This window comes from Lepidochelys kempii, chromosome 17 (assembly GCF_965140285.1).
Source record: "Lepidochelys kempii isolate rLepKem1 chromosome 17, rLepKem1.hap1, whole genome shotgun sequence".
NCBI lineage: Eukaryota > Metazoa > Chordata > Testudines > Cheloniidae > Lepidochelys > Lepidochelys kempii.
The window spans coordinates 20,193,747-20,211,228 of record NC_136396.1 but is presented as its reverse complement, the minus strand read 5'-3'; the positions used below and the strand labels follow the sequence as shown (position 1 = coordinate 20,211,228).

The 17,482-nt window shown below is 48.1% G+C and overlaps 1 protein-coding gene across 7 annotated transcripts in view; it reads left to right on the top strand.

Moving 5' to 3' along the window:
* AP2B1 (adaptor related protein complex 2 subunit beta 1) overlaps positions 1-17,216 on the top strand; it is a 98,759-nt gene extending 81,543 nt beyond the window's left edge. For all 7 annotated transcript variants that reach the window (XM_073315538.2, XM_073315537.2, XM_073315532.2 and 4 more), the window contains 4 exons: positions 3-87; positions 877-963; positions 12,540-12,694; positions 14,212-17,216. In XM_073315538.2, coding sequence (XP_073171639.1) covers positions 3-87; positions 877-963; positions 12,540-12,694; positions 14,212-14,286 — 402 coding nt within the window. In that variant the 3' untranslated portion in view covers positions 14,287-17,216. The remainder of the gene's footprint in view (positions 1-2; positions 88-876; positions 964-12,539; positions 12,695-14,211) is intronic.
* Positions 17,217-17,482: the final 266 nt, after the last annotated feature.

The following is a 17,482-nucleotide window of genomic DNA, read 5'->3' as shown; positions in this document are numbered from 1 at the left end:
AGGTGGCTGTGAAAAACAGCATCGACGTCTTCTACTTTAGCTGCCTTATTCCTCTCAACGTGCTTTTCGTGGAGGACGGCAAAATGGGTGAGTACTGTTTGGCCAGCGTCCCTCTGCTCTTTGGAGAGCCACGCGGGCAGGCAGAGTACAGTGTCCTGACAAAGCACAGCTTGGTGCCAGTCCATCTGTAGCAGAGACCCATCTGTACTGGGGTGCCAGGGCAGTGTAGTTAGCCAGTCCCTGCTCTCCTGCTGTTGCTATTCAAAGCAGTTGCATTTCCAGAACATCCCTCCTCTGGTCTGATTATATCTGCCAAGCATAGGTACGCTGTGCCAAATCCTGCTCTGATGGAAGTTGTTCATTGACTTCAGTGGGACCAGGGTTTAGCCCATAAATCTTACGCTGTAACCCCTTCTTCATGTTCTCTCCTGTTCAATAGTCTGCTTTTTACATCAGAGGTGGAGAAGGTGCCTGGAAAACAGAATCATAGCTGGGTTCTACGTTTGGCCCTTTTTGCTGATGGGAAAGGGGAATCCTGCATGATGTGGTTCTTGTATTCTGAGCTGTAGGCTCTTCCTAACAAACCCCACCTGCTCCTGACTCGTGAAAGTCTGCTGCAGCAAAGACATTGGGAACAGATCCAAATGGTCTTCAAGACTTTGCTGCTTTCAGTAAAACTAGGCTAGACAAATTGCTAGCCACCATGTTTTAGGGAAAACTCTTGAACAAGACCCCAAGGGATGGACTAGATGCGACCTGGCAGGCCTCTTCTATCTCTGCAGCATGTCCTTCTGCAGTGACTGTTGGGAATGGCAATGTGGGTAGTTCAGAGAACCAGGAGGGTGGGACGCTGACCTTTGTCTTTCCTGTATGTAGAACGCCAGGTCTTCCTTGCCACGTGGAAGGATATTCCAAATGAAAACGAGCTCCAGTTCCAGATTAAAGAGTGTCACCTGAATGCTGGTAAGTAACTTTGTTCTGGACCGCAGCGAGCCTTCGTGTAATGCACAGGAGTGACGATATGAGAGTCAAGTTTTTTCCGGTCATTAGCATTGTGAATTGACAACACTGACAAAGCAGGATTGCAGGTACAGGCTGAGCAGTTCCAAATTCTAGCCCCAAGGATTTGTTTAACCTAAACTTTCAGCTGAATTCCATAAAAGGAGGTTTCCCTAGTGAATGTCTCTGAAAACAGTTCCCTCCCTAGGATTTCACCTGTTCCCTTTTTCCTTCTGTTATAGTTCTTACATTATCCCTTTCCTGTTTATTTGCCTTCCTTGTCATGGTGTCTCTGAGCAGGGAGCTTTGGGCTTGATTTCAAATCCTTCCTGCTCGTTACTGTGGTTTGTACCCTAACCCACATCACAGAAATTTCATCTTGGTTCCAAGTTGTCATCTTTCATTGTCAGGCTGGGATCCCTAAGGCTAGTTAGCTGTAGGGGCAGCTGTGGTTGAGTGGCTTGAGAACAAGACTAGGAGTGAGGGAATGTGGGATGTAGATCTGCCACTAACTTGCTGTGCCACCTTGGATGAGTCACTTGTCCCTCCTGTGTCTTTCCCCATCCGCAAGTAAGTGGGTATAACCTGGCCTAGTGGTTAGAGCACTGGACTGGAGTTCTGTTCCCTGCATGACTTTGGACAGATTACTTCAGTTTCCCCATCTGCACAATGAGAATAATGATACTGAGCTCCTTTGTAAAGTGCTTTGAGCTCTCCTGATGAAAAGCCCTACAGGAGAGCTAGGAGGTGTTATCTGCGGATGAAAAGCCCGGTGTAAGGCCACAGTCATATATTGCTATTGTTTATTGTTATGTTGCTGGCTTTCAGCTGTACCCTGTCTACTTGAGCCAAGTGCTTAGTTAGCTGTTTGCCTCTACTAGACAATGAACATCTCACGAGTATAGAAGACCATTTTGCCACTGAAGGATGAGGGAGTACGTGGCCAGTAGAGCTGCACTGTTTGTGTTTGAGAGGCCTGGATGGGATCCAAGTGCTTGTAACTAAAGCTAGTATGTTTTACAGAGAGGTGTGTCCCTCTTGATCACAAACCCATGGTTCTTTCTCTCCTGCCTGCCATCACGCAGGGAGAACGCTCCTCTCACTTCAGTCACAGGCAGAAACAACCCCCTGCCTTTGTAGCCATGACTTTTTTTCCATTTTGGACCACAAACGATGTGATGCAAATAGCAGCTGTTGGATCTTATGACTTGATTCTGTTCCTGGGGTTCTGGCGAGGGCAGCCTCTCTGCCGCTCCCTTTATTCCAGCCTCTCAAATGGCACGCAGACATTTCCACCTGATTGGAAGTTCTGCCCTGTAATCCATCACACCCTTCTCCTTCCACCGTCCTCCATTAGCTACTCTGTCTGTTGGGCGCTGTGGCACAGAAGGAAGGTTTCGTTCTTGTAGTGGAGAATCTGTCAGGGTTTTAAAGTCCTTCCCCCATCCCCTCGGGCCTAGATTCTAAACATTCAGTCTCCGCAAGTGGCTTTATTTCTGACAAGACTTACAGAAACAAATTCTTCTGCCCTCTATAAACCACAGTTGCAGTGGATCTGTCTGCTGCGAGGAATAAGGAGTTTAATTCCTGGTTACTTGACATACATCAACGGGCCATCTGGTCCATTTTTGCGGCCATCCCACTGGCCAATGCTAAGGAAGCTGTAATGCCTCTAATTGTAGGATACTGTACTGTCAAGGTTTCTGCCTGACCCTTGGTTGTGATTAGCCTATACGCTGCAGTGCTTTCTCCGCTTTACCCACCTGTTCCCCTTCACTGGGAGTCATTAAAGGATGCAGAGTAATTGGCAGCATTCACTGTTTGGCTGCTTTACCAGCCATGTGCCAGCCTTTCTGCCTGGGCTTGCTTGGAATTGTAATGAAGCCCAGCTCTCAGCGGAGGGGCATGCAGGAGCACTCCAGTCCCGTTAGATTTCTGCACGGTTGCACTCTCCATGTGAGTAATAACATTGCTCTATTGCAGTGTTATCTGCAGCCATCACCAGGGCTCAGAGAGAGGAAGCTCCTGTCAGTCTTTTAGCGAGAGCTTTGGAAACGGTGCCTGTTTGAGTGTGATCCATTGCTAGGGAGGCTACAGTGTGTGCCAGCCTCCTCTGCTTGTTTAGGGAGGAAAATGGGTCATGTCTGATAAACAGACTTCAAATCCTTTTCTCAGCTGACACCTCTGTTCTTGTCTTCGGAGCTGATGCCTCATCCCTGCTGCAATTACAGGAGCCATTTTCTGCACTGACCACCTGGATCGTAGAGCCAAGCAGGCTGAGAGCTAGTGGGTGCAGAAGGCTGAGAGCCTGGCATGGGAATAACCAGTGTTAGGCTGTGTCTACACTGGTGCAGACTTGATGTACATGCAACACGATTTGTACCCTTGCAGTTTCAAACTGGAGGAAGCTGCACCAGTGCAAACCACCCGGCACTGGTGTAAATCTTGTCTACACTAAGGGTTTGCACTGGTGGTCATGGCTAAAAACCTAGTGTAGACAAGACCTTACTGTAGGCTACCTCTGGCCATCGTCCAATCTTCCCTCTGAGGGTAGTGGCTTGCAATGCTGAAGTCTGTGTGTACTTGCCCTGGATGTGTGGATTAAACAATCTACCTCTGTTATCATGGCCTTTTTCTCACTAGAGACACCAGCAGTAGTTTAAAGCTTTCACTGTAAATTTCAGCTCTCCTGTGTTCGTTATGAGGAATCTGAACAGTGTAGCCGTGTAACTTTCATACCCTTGGCATAGACGGGGACAGAGATACTCAAGGGACCTAGTCCTAGCTTTCAGCTGTGCCAGGGTAGCGGTGGCCATGAACAAAGCTTGTGAATTTCAGTGGGTGTTGACTATGATTCAAAATTTGCTGCGATGCTGCTCTTCAGCACAGATCACTGCTTCCAACAGCTGCTAGTTTTCGACAGTTGTCCAAGCCGTCTTTGTCAACATAAATCGATATGAATCCCATGAGACCCACTTAAATAATTCCTGAATAGCACATGCCCACACATGGTGGTGTGATCTTTTCCAGGTTTAGGAACTCTGTTAACGACAACATTCATTCTCCAGTCTAGCTGATTTCCTGTTCAACAGCACGAATTGAGCTGTGAGCTAAAATACCCCCATTTCCCAGCTGATCTGCCATAATCACAGCAAAACCGGTTATTTAAATATAGTAGCAGAGCTATAGCAGACCTTTGACAGATGGAGTGAACACACCGACAATTGTGCATAGGCTCCTGAGGAGCCGAGGTGGGGGCTAATCGAAACAGTCTTCCCTCTATCAATGCGCTCTGTCTGGCATCCTTTCTCCTTGCCATGAAGACCCTTCCCTTCCATCTTCGTGAATGCTTAAATCTTACAAAATCCAGACAGAAGATACCAGAAGCCCTGCCATCCAGCTGAGTGATGAATGCTGATTTCTGTGAGGGGACATTTAAATTAGAAATAAATCTCTTTACAGCAGAGATCAGTTTTTTTTACTGAGTCAGGGATGCAGCTTGCTAATTTCTTGTATGGCTCTGTGCGCTACTATACATCCAGGATTGTGTGTCTGTCACTGGGCAGCAGTCAGATTTCAAAGCACCTCTAGCCTAATAACTCTGGTTATTTATCCTTTTTCCTTAAATAAAAGGCAGATCGAAACACAAACATTTCTATCAATGAAGACATTTCAAATGTTACTGAATCTTTGTGGGCAAAATGTACTGGGAGGAGCAATCCTACGCTTGTCTCCCCAGGATGGGCTAGCTGTGACTTTGTCTCTTGAATTTGTATGACTTTATACATTCAGGCTCAGATTTTTAAAGGTATTTAGGTGATGCTGCACTGCCTCGCGGGTTGAGGAGCCTACGCCTCATTTTCAAAAAGTTATTTAGGCTCCTAAATCAGTTAGGTGTTGCAGTGCTGAGTGCAGCAACGTCTAAATACCTTTAAAAATCTGGGCCTATGCCCCCAATCCCATAAGTGACTACAATGCCCTCATGAGTCCCATTGCAATCAGTGGGTCTTGCTTAACAGTCGTGTGCAGATTGGGCCAGAGTGTGACTAAATGGACTCCTCTCCTATTTAAGGTATACCTATGGGTGCATTTTATATTTTAAATACATTCAGGTTCTGCACGTGTATCTGAGGCTATAGGGAAACAGTTGTATGATATTTTAGCGGAGAAACCATGTGATCATGTAATTAGATTGTTGTCATGGATACACACAAGGGGTCAGAGTTAAGATTAAAGGTACAACCTCAATTTTCTCATGTGCTGGCTTTTATGCTAATTTAAGACTTTGGTACCCCGATGATTCTGCTCACATGAAAAGGCAGGGAAAAATCCAGTTAAAGGGTGAGAAGAGCTTAAAAAGCTGCGACCTCCAGAGCAGTGATGGGCAAAGTTTAGAAACTCCCCAGGCGTAGAAAGATTTCAATACAGGGTCCTGTTCTGCACTGAAATTCTTACTCGTGAGATGTCGGAGCTGCCATCTGGATATGGTATTAAACAGGTTCATAGTTCCCAGCATCAGTCAGTGTTCCTGCCATGCATGTGCGATACCAAGTTCATAAATGTATTTAGCTTAGGTAATTTTTTGGAAAACACACATTCTCCTCCACTGACTAACGCATGTTAAAATACAATTTTCCTTTTTCACGCTAGAATTTCTTAAAACATGTTAGTTTAAAAGATGTTAATAGATTTTTAAGGCCAAAAGGGGCTATATATTATCATCTTGTCTGACTGCCTGTATATTTTAGCTAATACGTTTTAAAAACACACCTTATACCCTAGTCCAGACAAGCCCTTCACATAAAACAGGAGCTGTATTGTCTGTGGGTGTGCCAGAATCATAGAAATGTAGGGATGGAAGGGACCTCAAGAGGTTATTTAGTCCATCCTCCAACGCTGAGGCAGGACTAAGGAAACCTAGACCATCCCTGGCAGGTGTTTGGCCAACCTGTTCTTAAAACCCTTCCACGATGGGAATTCCACCTCTGTGTGCATACGTGCACACAATTAAAGAATAATGCCAGTCTGGCTGTATGTAATCTCGCTGTCATTCTGTTGAGCAGTTCTGATAACCTTGTTTGCCCTGCTTCTTTATCAGTGTCACCAGAACCCTGGGGTGGAATGACAGTCCCATTATTTTCAGTTGCGTGTGTTTTTATTAAGATCTTAGTACATTTCTATTCTTTTCCCATACAATCCATGCCTTTTGTTTGCTGCTCTTCGCCCGACCCTTGACATACAAATGAAACCCTTCACTGGTTTGCACTTCAATACTTGGGTTTAATCTAAAGAATGCTTTTGATCTCTTAGTCACCATAGTTCTGTGCTTTGTATGTAATGTCCTGGGAAGATTGTGTTCCTTTGTCTAAAGTGGCTTTCTGAGTCCTCTCCAGCCCTTTGCTGCTGAGAGAGGTTTGAATACAGTGGAGCTAATTCTGACACCAGAGTCGGTGTGATAAATCTGTTCAAAGAACAAGACGGGACAGGTTTTCAAAAGATTTCAGCACCCCAGTGCTTCCATTGGCACACCTAAATAAAACAACCAGATTTCCATAGCTCTCCAAGGGGAGGAGCTGGGCACTGGGCAATTTTGAACATATGGCCTAGTTCTCCATATGCAGGGTGAAATACAGCCTCCCTCCTAAAGGAGGCTCGCAGGCAGGATCTTTACAGCACAAATAGGTCCATGTTCCGTAACTGGTCTTAGCTCCTTTGGCCGGTTGTGGGCAATGCTTGTACAAGTTGACTGAAGACTTGCTCTTCCCCAACCCTGATTCCTTGGTTCTATGCAGTCTAAATTTGTGGAGTCACACGGTTCCTTGCCAAAAGAGTGGGCTCCTTCCCGGGATTATGAATGGCAAAGGGGAGACGCTGACGCCAATAAGAACAGAGTACAGAAAATGGCAGGTTAACTCAATGCCTCAGACATTTTGTTCTCCTTCCACAGACTCCTGACCTCTCACCCTACAAATGAGGGACATGTGGGGGATTGGACAGTGCATGGGACATGGGGCCAGATTTTCCACGGTGGTTAGGCACCTAAGGATGTAGATGGACACCTAGTAGAATCTAGAGAAGCAGGTTAGGTGCCTAACTCACATAGGCAGTTTGTACACCTTGCTAGGCTCCCATCTGATCTCTAGCTATCTAAATACCCTTGACAATCTGGCCCCGGGCACTTTTCGCCTCATGCTCTGATTTCAGTGGCAGCCCAGATTGATAGGGACGGTAGTTACCATCTGCCTGCTCAGTGGTCTCTCTAATGGATTGGTGGGTCACAGTAAATTTCCCAGCAGACAGATGTCCACATTACAGACCCAACTCCCCACCCCCACCAAATGTCCAACTGGTGCTTTTGCTGAGAGGCCAGTTACTGAATGGGTATGGAAACCCCTTGCCCCCCAACCTTAAAGGTGGGCTCCTCCATGTCAGAATTAAACCCCAGCTTCTCCTTGATCATGCAGTAGAAGTCAAAGCCCTGTGCTTCTGACATCACTTGGAAATGACTGATTCTTCATGATGGGATCAGGCAAGATTTGCAGATGCACCTTCTGCTTGAACCCATCTCTTTACTAAAAGAAAAGGAGTACTTGTGGCACCTTAGAGACTAACCAATTTATTAGAGCATAAGCTTTCGTGAGCTACAGCTCACTCCGCAGGCTCTGTCAAATGTCGCTAGAAGCACAGGGAGGCATTTGAGGGTTGCATGACTGCAGACAAAGTAATTAGGTTTTGTTTGCTGATTTGTACTGTTCACTGCTGAATAGTATTGAGGGCTCTGAACTCAGAAAAAGGCCCATCTCAATAAGTAGGTGGCAAAGCTTTATATATGTGATCCTGTATCCGGGACCTAGTCAGATGAGAGTAGCCATCTGGTTCAGTGTGTGTGTGAATTCCCTGTGTTACAAAATGCACAGTTCAGATATTTTTGAGCATAGTATATTAATTTTATTTTCCCTTTATAAAATTAGGCCTCGATTCTGCAAAGACTTATGCATGTGCTTAACTTTACACAAGCAAGTGGTCCATTGAAGCCATTGCAACTGCTTGCAATGTAAAGCAAGTCTTTGCAGGATGGAGGCCTTAATTGGCAACTGGCATCTCATCCCTCCTTCCCTCCCAAAAAAGATCATTAAATTTGTCATTAACAAGTATGGGCAGAAGTGGTGGTGGCTGTGGCTGTTATGTATTCGAGAGGTTTTCCTAGAAGGAAAACTCCTTCTGTCATTACCTTTTTCATCTAAAAATTCAATTAAAAATAACCCTTTCTGTATAGAAGACAAACATGTTTTTAAAAAAAAACAACCCCTCACAAAATCCTATTTGAAGTTGCATATTGAGGACGGATGCAGCTTATCCTGCGCTGCTAAAGGAACCATGAATCCTTCGGATGGGTTTGCACTGTCATCGGGTCCCATAGGTGCAGAGAAGGGCGTCTGCACGCAGTCAGCATGGCCTTTTGACAAGCTTCTGCTTGTCCTGTAAAAACAACAGGAGGACTTGTGGCACCTCAGAGACTAAGATTTATTTGAGCATCAGCTTTCGTGAGCTACAGCTCACTTTTATAGCCCACGAAAGCTGATGCTCAAATAAATGTTAGTCTCTAAGGTGCCACAAGTCCTCCTGTTCTTTTTGCGGATACAGACTAACACAGCTGCTGCTCTGAAACCTGCTTGTACTGTGTGGCCATTAACCGAGGCTTTGCCTTGTGTTGCAGTTCTTCTCACTGATAAACACGCAGCACAATTCAAAGCAAGGCTGATCTCACAGCTCCCAGCAAATGTCTGTTTATAAAGGCAGTGCTGTCGCATGGCATTAACTGTCCTGCTTGAGCAAGGCACTGCCTGGCACTGTTGCCTAGCGACGCTGCCCGATCTTGGAGAAACTGACATTGGTTTAGACTTGCTTACAGAGAAGTGGCTGGAGCTGCTACCTGGGGATGGAAGGAAACTGGAAATGACACTCGCCCTCCAGTGTGTGTTTATCCTGAAGTCTGTATTAATAGAGATGGAGGCAGAAAGATTCAAATGACAATCCAAGCCCCAGCACGCTTGTCTTTGGATTGTTATAAGTGGCTGAGTCACCTGATGGCTTCTGTGTCCAGCCATCTTATGATGAGCTTCCAAGACAGCAAAAGCAGGAACCTGGGAGTTCTAACCCCAGCTCTGTCTTCCCGTGTGATCTTGGACCGCTCCACTCCAGTTCCCCTGTCTGGGGAACAACAGTTGAAAATGACATGCTTGGCCGAATTAGCAATTCTCTAACATCTTTAAGGCTTGCTGCTAGTAAGAGGCCAAAAAAAGCTTCTCAGCAGGTCCCCAGTTTAGACTTAAGGGCTCCAATTGCGATTAGATTCAGTGCCCCTGCTGGGGGTCAGAGCCTTTAGTTTGCACCAACAGAATCCAGGCTGTCGGGATGCCAATCCTGTGCAAGGATGCGCCTCACCCTCTGTAATGTATTGGTAGCAACCATCATTAAGGTGACTGGAGCGAAGGTATCGGAAGCTATAGAGCTGGTACTCTGCCTCTTTGTGCGCTTTGAACCTGCATGCTGCCAGGGAGCAGCTGCTGCTAAACATCAGGGTTTAAACGTGACCCATTCCATTCCCCATGGGAAGCGAATCTACCCCTAAGTTGCAACTAATATGTGGCTGATGTTCCTTTCAGACAGGAGCAACTGCCCAATGTAGCATCCCCACCATTAGTAGAGCTTTGCCTTTCGGGTCCTCTGCAGATTTTTCTGTGTGGCAATCTGCTTAGGTTGCACAAGAAACAAATGTGTTGGTTGTATCCTGATCCCCATCTGGGGCTTGTCTGTGCCCAGCACAATTGTCAGCTGATACGGCTTGTAACGGAGCCTCTCCATGCCTGTTCTGGCTCCATTTGAGCTTAGGAGCGGACTGTTCTGCCCTGCATCTTTTCCTAACCCAGGTGGGCCCTTCGTATGGAGTAGGAGGAGAAGTGGGGAGTGAGGGGTTTTGGCTCAGGAATTCATTAGTTACTTGCCTCTCCTAGTTTCCATAGTAACCAAGGAAGAGAGGAAAACCCAAACCTGACTCTGTCTGAGTAGTTAGCTGCATGAACCCTGCCCCTCCTCTGCAAATCACTGTCCTAAAGCCTCCAAGGGTAGCGGGGTTAGTCCAGCTGCTGGTCTTCATTGAGTAAAGCCTGAACTCAAAGTTCCCATGCTGTGGAGAGAGCTTCTCCGCTCTTCAGGGATAGTCGATTCTACAGCAGCTCAGCTGCAGCCCTGATCTGCTGGGTAAGTGGAGGAAGGAAAGGCAGTTGCTCCAGCGCAAGATTGCAGTGTGAGCGTGAGAAGTCAGACCCTTCCCTGCTCTCTGCTGTATGGATTGAGACTCAGATGCTCTTTCTTTGACCCCCTGCTCCAGTGCTGACTTAATCACTTCCATTCTTTAAACAAACCCTTTGTGTGGTGCTCTGGATTTTAGTATTTGTGAACATGGGCGATTGAAGGTGCTGCCTGGAGACTGGCTGGTCAGGTACACGCTACCTATGTGGACGCTGTACTGTCCTGCCACCATACCATCCCTTTTCATGTAGTGGGTTTTCTGGGCCAGTGCTTGCTGCCTTCCTTGAGGTGTACTTGCCACTGTTTCCAAAGGGCACCCTGGGTCTGTCCAGCTGCATGCAGCCAAATTTGCATTTTCCTCTCCATCTTCCTGGTTGCTGTGGAAAGTACAAGCTACTGACCAGGGTTCAACACAGCCCAGCCCATTCGTTTCCACGCGCACGCACCTCACCATTGTAGGGTGAACTGGCACAAGGGAACTGTTGAATTTGTGAGGTTGGAAATAGACTGTATTGAACTTTCCTTCTGCTCTCTCTAGTGGGTGAGTTGAAAATGCTGTGCTCTAATCAGCCAAGTGCCATCAGCTCACCTGTGCGGTAAACACTTGTAACAGTTTTGGAGCACAGGAGGGAGCTGAGTTTCAAAACGGGCATCAGAAGGCTCCCCCCAGCGTGTATTGCTTGAGGAGCTTCCATCTCCCTTTTGCTCAGGAAGGCGATTCTGGGAATACAGGCCACATCCTTGTTCCTCCCTTTTCTGAATTTCCTGAGCCTATGAATAATTGCGCCCTCAGCCAATACACGAAAGGATGACCATGTGGTCTAAGTGATTGGAGCAAAAGGATTGGCAGCCTGGGGCAGCTTGAGTTCCAGTCCCACTTTGTGCCAACACCTTCAAGCCAACTGGAAGTTGGCTAGAACACAAGAACCACCTGGTGAACTTGTAGATAGAATATCAGCTGAACTTACCGCTGTAAGTAACGTCCTGGAAAGCCAGGAAATTACCCCGGTAGCCAACAGCCAGGAGTGGCTGGGACCTCAAGGGACATTTGTGGTTATCTCAAGAATCTCCTGACTATCAAAAGCTGGGAGTGGAAGAGGGGGGTGGATCACTCCAGATTTGCCCTGTTCTGGACACTGCCCCTGAAGCTCTGGTATTGGCCACTATTGGAGAGAAGATGCTGGGCAGGAATGGACCATGGTCTTGACCCAGTATGGCCATTCTTATGTTCTTGTGTACTGAACTTGCTTTCCTAGGTCAGCAGGTTGTGTGGCTTTAGGAATGAGACTTACAGGGGTACTGCTCATATCTTGGCCTCTGTGGCCCAGAGTTTTTTCCTTCTGGCCTCAGAAAGACTACAGCCAGCCCCTCCTTAAGTTGGGTTTTGGCTTCCACAGGCCATCAGTGTGGGCCATTGATTTGAATGCTGTGTGTTCTGGATCCCTGCTGCTGTTCTTGTTTCTCTGTGAGGTGCCTGAGAAATAGGTGTCATGGTTACAGCCATCTATTTATGTGCAGGTAAAATTATACGTCTCTTCCCAGTGCTACCAGTCACAAATCGTATAAAAACCTCATCACGGCCCCGCTGCCGAGAGGCAGAAAGGGAAAGCGTTTTCTCTCATCCGCTAAGTCACTGAAAAGGGATTGAATTCAGAGAATTGTGTTAATGACTAAGAAGCCAAAGTTGCAATTTAAGCAATGATCTCGTTTGTTCTTACCCAGCAGCATCCTCTGGCTCAGAAGTGCATGGCACAATGTCCAAAATCAGCTCGCCCAAGTTCTGGGCTTTTTCGGGGAACTAGGAATCTGCAACTCCCAGAAGGGACCCAGGCCTTGCTGAACTCTCGTCTTGCCTAGAGTAGTGTGATCATGGAGGTGGGAGTGTGACCCCTGCGGGAGAAGCAAATGCTAAATTAGCAGGGAGACCCAAATCCGAAGGGAGGTCTCCAGGGAAATGGAGCACTTATGACCAAATCTGCTCTTGCCTCATTTTCTAATGTACACCTTCCCCCATAAACTCACTGTCTCATGCAGTTGCCAGTTCTTCCTCATCTATGTATTCGTTTGTTCTGTTGGTTCACTGCCTAGCACAGTGGGCCCATGGTCCGTGACTAGGGCTCCTAGGGTCTAGGATAACACAGATGACATTTGGGGGTATAGTTCTGTATTTTTGTCTCTGTATGTCTGATGTGACCATTGATTTAATAGAGGTGTTTTTCTATTTGAAGACACTGTTTCCAGTAAGCTGCAGAACAATAATGTTTACACCATTGCCAAGAGGAATGTGGAAGGCCAGGACATGCTCTACCAGTCTCTGAAGCTCACCAACGGCATCTGGATCTTGGCTGAGCTACGTATTCAGCCGGGGAATCCGAATTACACAGTAAGACCCTTTGGCTCTTGGGGGGAGGGAGAGGAGAGGTCACACATCCTTTCCCAAGCAATCTCAAATCTGAGTCTGCTTTTTCCCAGCATGCTCATTTGGGGCAGGGCCTGTTAATTTCAACACCAAAGAAAATCCCTGCTGAGCTGGGAGGAGTTGGGAAACCACTGATGATAGCTATGTTCGTGGCCCGCTGAGCTGGGTTAATGCTGACTCAGCAGCAGACATTTATTGGCCAAGATTGTTACCACGAGAATCAGCCAAGAGAAATCAACACAAAAGCATTGCCAGAATTCTCCACAACCCCCGCCTTTCCACCTCCCCCTCTAGTAAACGAGACTAGATTTCTGCCATGCTGACTGCTGAAGCAGAGACCAGCTGTCCGGACTTCGGAGATTTCTTTGGCCTTGCCTCTGTGGCAGCCATTCAAAGGCAAGAGCGCTGCTTATCCTACATGTAGCTACTTCCTTTAGCTGTCCTGCCTCCCTACTGCTTATCGTAGATTCTCCTCGCTGCTGCTGGAGTCTCTCTCCTGGTTTGAGAATCTCAAGGCACACCCCGGGGGGGCCCTTTGTGTGGAAAGAAAATTAAAATCCTTGAAAATATACTACCGAAAAGGGAGCTTGGCTTTGCGTTAAGCTCCCTAGTTATACAGTAGTGCGAGCAGGGGTCTGATTTGCAAGCTGGTCTGCTATTAGGGGAATTGGCAGCTTGGTGGTTAGCATTGCCCTTAAGGGAAAGCACCTCTCAAGGTTATTGACCTATGCCAGCCACTGGCACTGTCTTGGTTTAGTGTGGTGTGAATTCCGATTCTGGGGGATAGGACTACCAGGAGTGTACAGGTCCCCCCTTGAACACTGGTGCAAGTCTATTAATCATACTGCTAAGGAGTAGGCATTCGTAAGGGTGGGGTCCCATTTATCTTCTGTTGGTCCTTTCCCCAATTCGGTCACAAAATTGGCTAGCTTTCCGTACGTGAGCGGGAGTGCGCTTTCGCAGAACTCAGTGCTTCGGTGGTAAGTAGCTTTTGGGGAGAGCAACTGGGACTAAATACTTGAAGTTGTATGTAAATTAGAAAAAAAAAAAAAAACACAAAAACCTGGTATCCTGGAAAACACAATTGTAACCTGTGCTAACATGGTGTGGCTCTTTGTCACCCCCTTGAGGTTTGAGTCTGCTGCTGCAGCAGAGTTAGGGGACATGGTCTTTTAGCCCAACTAGTAGAGGCTCATGCTTTGAGATCCATAGGGTCCTGGGTTCAGTCTCCAGCTCAAGGAGCACAATTGCTAGGCCAGACTGGCTCTCTATTAAGCATCTGCGTGCATCACCATTGGTGTGCATGGCACCTTGTGGGACGGGTGAAGCACCACGGCAGCCTCGCTGTGCATTAGGCTGGGTGGAGTGTGGATCCAATGCAGTGAAATGGGTCCTGAGGAATTAACAGGCTGGCTCGTAGAGATGGGCTGTGTGTTATCTGCTGCCTTCTTACGCTAACCTCGGCTTCGCGTCTCTCCTAGCTGTCCCTGAAGTGCCGGGCTCCTGAAGTGTCCCAGTACATCTACCAGGTCTACGACGGCATTTTGAAAAACTAACATCATGGGTCCATGTCTCACCCTGCAGAGGGAGGAGGGGAGACTCTGGATACTCCCATTATCGGTGCAGACAAAGAACTCTAACTGGAAGCAGCTGTATTCATGTGTAGGATTTCAGACAAACGCACCGAGAAACCAAGGTAGCGATTAGTATCCACATGCTAATAATAATATAGGGAACAACTGTTTGATATTTTTAGCGTCCATGGAAACTTTGTAACCACTGCTTCAACCACTCCTGTGTCCCCCCAGCGCCACTGTTCTGTCGTTCTTTCTTGTGGGCTTTTCCATCTCGTGCCAATGTTTAGCGTTTTCTAAACCGCGGTAGGCGTAGTTGATATTTTGTAATATATGGCTCGTTTAAAACCTGAAAAAGACAAGTCTCTTGTTCATTAAAACAAGGCAAAGGCATCATAGAAACACAAACTGCACTTTATTATTTTATATTTTTTATACGTTTGGGTTTTTTTTCTATTGTAACCAGATGAAAAAAGGAAGAAAAAAAAAAACCCGATCTGGAGTAGTGAAAACATCCAAGGGAACACAGGTGAGCTAGGACTAGAGTAGCCTTGAGGAGCCAGTGATATGTGGAGAGCACCGGTTCGGATCCAAGGTGCATCTATTTGGGTTGGATGGGGCTTTGGGTCGTACTTGTGCAGGGGGGGCTCGATGCTCATCCAAAAAATCTGTGTCCCAGCTATCTTGCCTAGTTGCAGTCCTGGGGTTTGGAATTGGGTCTTCATTGCATGGGGAAGCAGGAGCTGGCAGGGTCTGGTTTGATAATGGGGAAGCAGATGGCAAAATGAGGACGGAAACAGCATGTAAGGCTCTTGACAGAGCATGGGGTGCAGTCATTGCGTATTTTTCCCCCTTTCCCGCTCATTCCCTGTGTCTTCCTGTGACAGCCTGTCTGCCTTCCTCCCCCTGGGTCAGCTTCAGCTTGCTGAGTTGGGTTCTGCCTAGCTCCGAATGCTGTCCAGGCTGAAGGACCCGTGCGATAAATCTGAATCCTGGCAGAGGGTGGTCACAGCCACTTTGTCTATGGTTCTCTATGGGAGCATCCTCGAGCGCTTTCCTGCTGAGGGATGAGTGCAAAAGCTGGAGGACACAGCAGCATCTGGCCGTGCGCTTTAGGTTAAATTCTCTGGAGGAGTCTAAGCCACTCCTCGTCCCCCTTTCACCCGCAGTCACTGGCATTGCCGGGCAAGTTGCCCCTGGCTTTGGAAAGCCTTTTCTCGCAGGGTCCTGGAAGAATTGCCGTCAAAAGTTCCTGAGGAGGAAGTGCCCATTATCCAGGGGTGCAAAGGAGAGTCGCCGAGAAGCTGATTGGGAGTCGCAGCTCACCTCCCTCCCCCTCCCCCCCACTTGTGACACCCAAAATATTTAGTGAAGGGGGAGAGTCTTGAGTGCAATCTCCTGCCCTGTAAACCCTCAGGTCCAGATGACCCTACTGCTGCAGGGGCCAGTGGGTGCTGTACGTGAGGTGATCTCACAGGCTCGTTCCCTCCATCCTCAGTCGCCAGAGCTGGGCTTTCTGTGCCAAAGGCAGTAGACTGAGGGTCATTTGGGTTCCTAGTGTCTGAAACTCACTGGCCTGGGAACACAGGCTCCCTTACTCCTCTCTGCCTCAGCTCCTACTCATGCAGCAGGCTCCCAGGGTGGAGGGCAGCTGTTTGGGCTTCCTGCCAGCCAGGGAGTTTCCCTGTCACAGGCAAGGCACTGGAATAGACACCATGAAAGGTGAAACAAAAGCGGGGATAGTAGCTGGCTTGGCTCTATCCGTCTACGCAGTGAACGTGTCAACCCAGCCCCAGAACGGCTTCTGCAGTCCCCACTGCTCTCAGCTGACGCTTGGCACAGCACTTCCCCCAGGAGTGAAGTGATGCCCTTAATGTGACCACAAACAACCGTCAAAGCCTGTGCTCTTGAAGCCCAAGACTGGGCGGGGATCACCTGTTCGGGGCATGTGAATCTGGGGATACAGAACGGGACTGTAACGGTGGACCAGGAGAATAAGGGGGAAGGGAAGGGGCCAGTGAGGTTAGGCCAGGTCATGGGCAGGATGAAACATGGTTCCATGGTGGGGAGACTCCGCTCGAAGCCAGTTCTCAGCCAGGGAAGCGAGTGAAGATTGGGAGCAACTGCATCCTTTGCTGTATGTGCTGGCCAGCGTCCTCGGTGCAGAGATCATTTGGCAGCATGAATCCTGGCTGGGCAGAAGGCGGGACAGAGTTGTAGAAACTGGGCACTTGAGCATGCACCAGCTTGGCTGTTTGATTGGTTGTCTAAAGCCCTGAGGATAGCTGGGCTGCGAGCACTGCGGAAATAATTATTACAGTAATTCATAAAGTGCCGGCACACGCTTCTCTCCCCTCAGAGCCAAGCTGTGAAGCAGCATCCGGCCTCTCATAAGTTTCCACCGTGGAGATCAGCTTTGTGCCTGGGAGGGGGCAGAGCAAGCCTGAGTCCTGCCAGGGTGTGAGGGGGCAGCAGGGGAAAGCCCTGTTCTCTCTGCACAGTGCCCCATATTCCCCTGGCTGTGGTGCTGGCTAATGGAGATTGCTGATTAGGGCACTGACCTGGGAGAGGCGGTGGAGGATCCCTGGGAATAATGGCACGAGTCTTGCTCAGTTAAACCCCCTGTAAAGCCTGAACATGGGAAAGAATTAAACGAAACCTTGAGCAAATCCCTCGCCTGCCCGGAACTCCTTCCTCCCTCCCCGGTGTCTGTGCGTCTCTTCTGGGCCTGTGCTGTGTCTGTGTGTGCATGCCGTGAAGCGTGGTCTGTGGGAAGGGGAGCTGGAGGGCAGGCAAGGAGCATTGCTCAGTGTCGATGCCATTCCATTGTACTGCATATCCACTCTGATGTGTTCACTTTTTGGTAAAGCTTTACCTTCTGTCCTTGTCAATAAACTTGTCATTTACACTAACGCCCAGCTGTGGTGTGCTTCTGTTTGGGAAGAGGGGCTGGCAGGGCACTGCTGGTTTGGGGCTGGAGGATGCAGCAGGAGCAGCTGATTACTCTACTGAGAAGCACTGGTGTCCTTGCCAGGTGACCCGTGGACCAGAGGCCCCCATTTCTGTCCATCTTTGACCTTGAACGTGCTCAGACTGCCCCAAGCTGGTCAGAAGCAGACAAGGTGCCATGTGACTAGAGATTTATTTGTGGTGATTTCCCCGGCCGCCCAAAATAAAA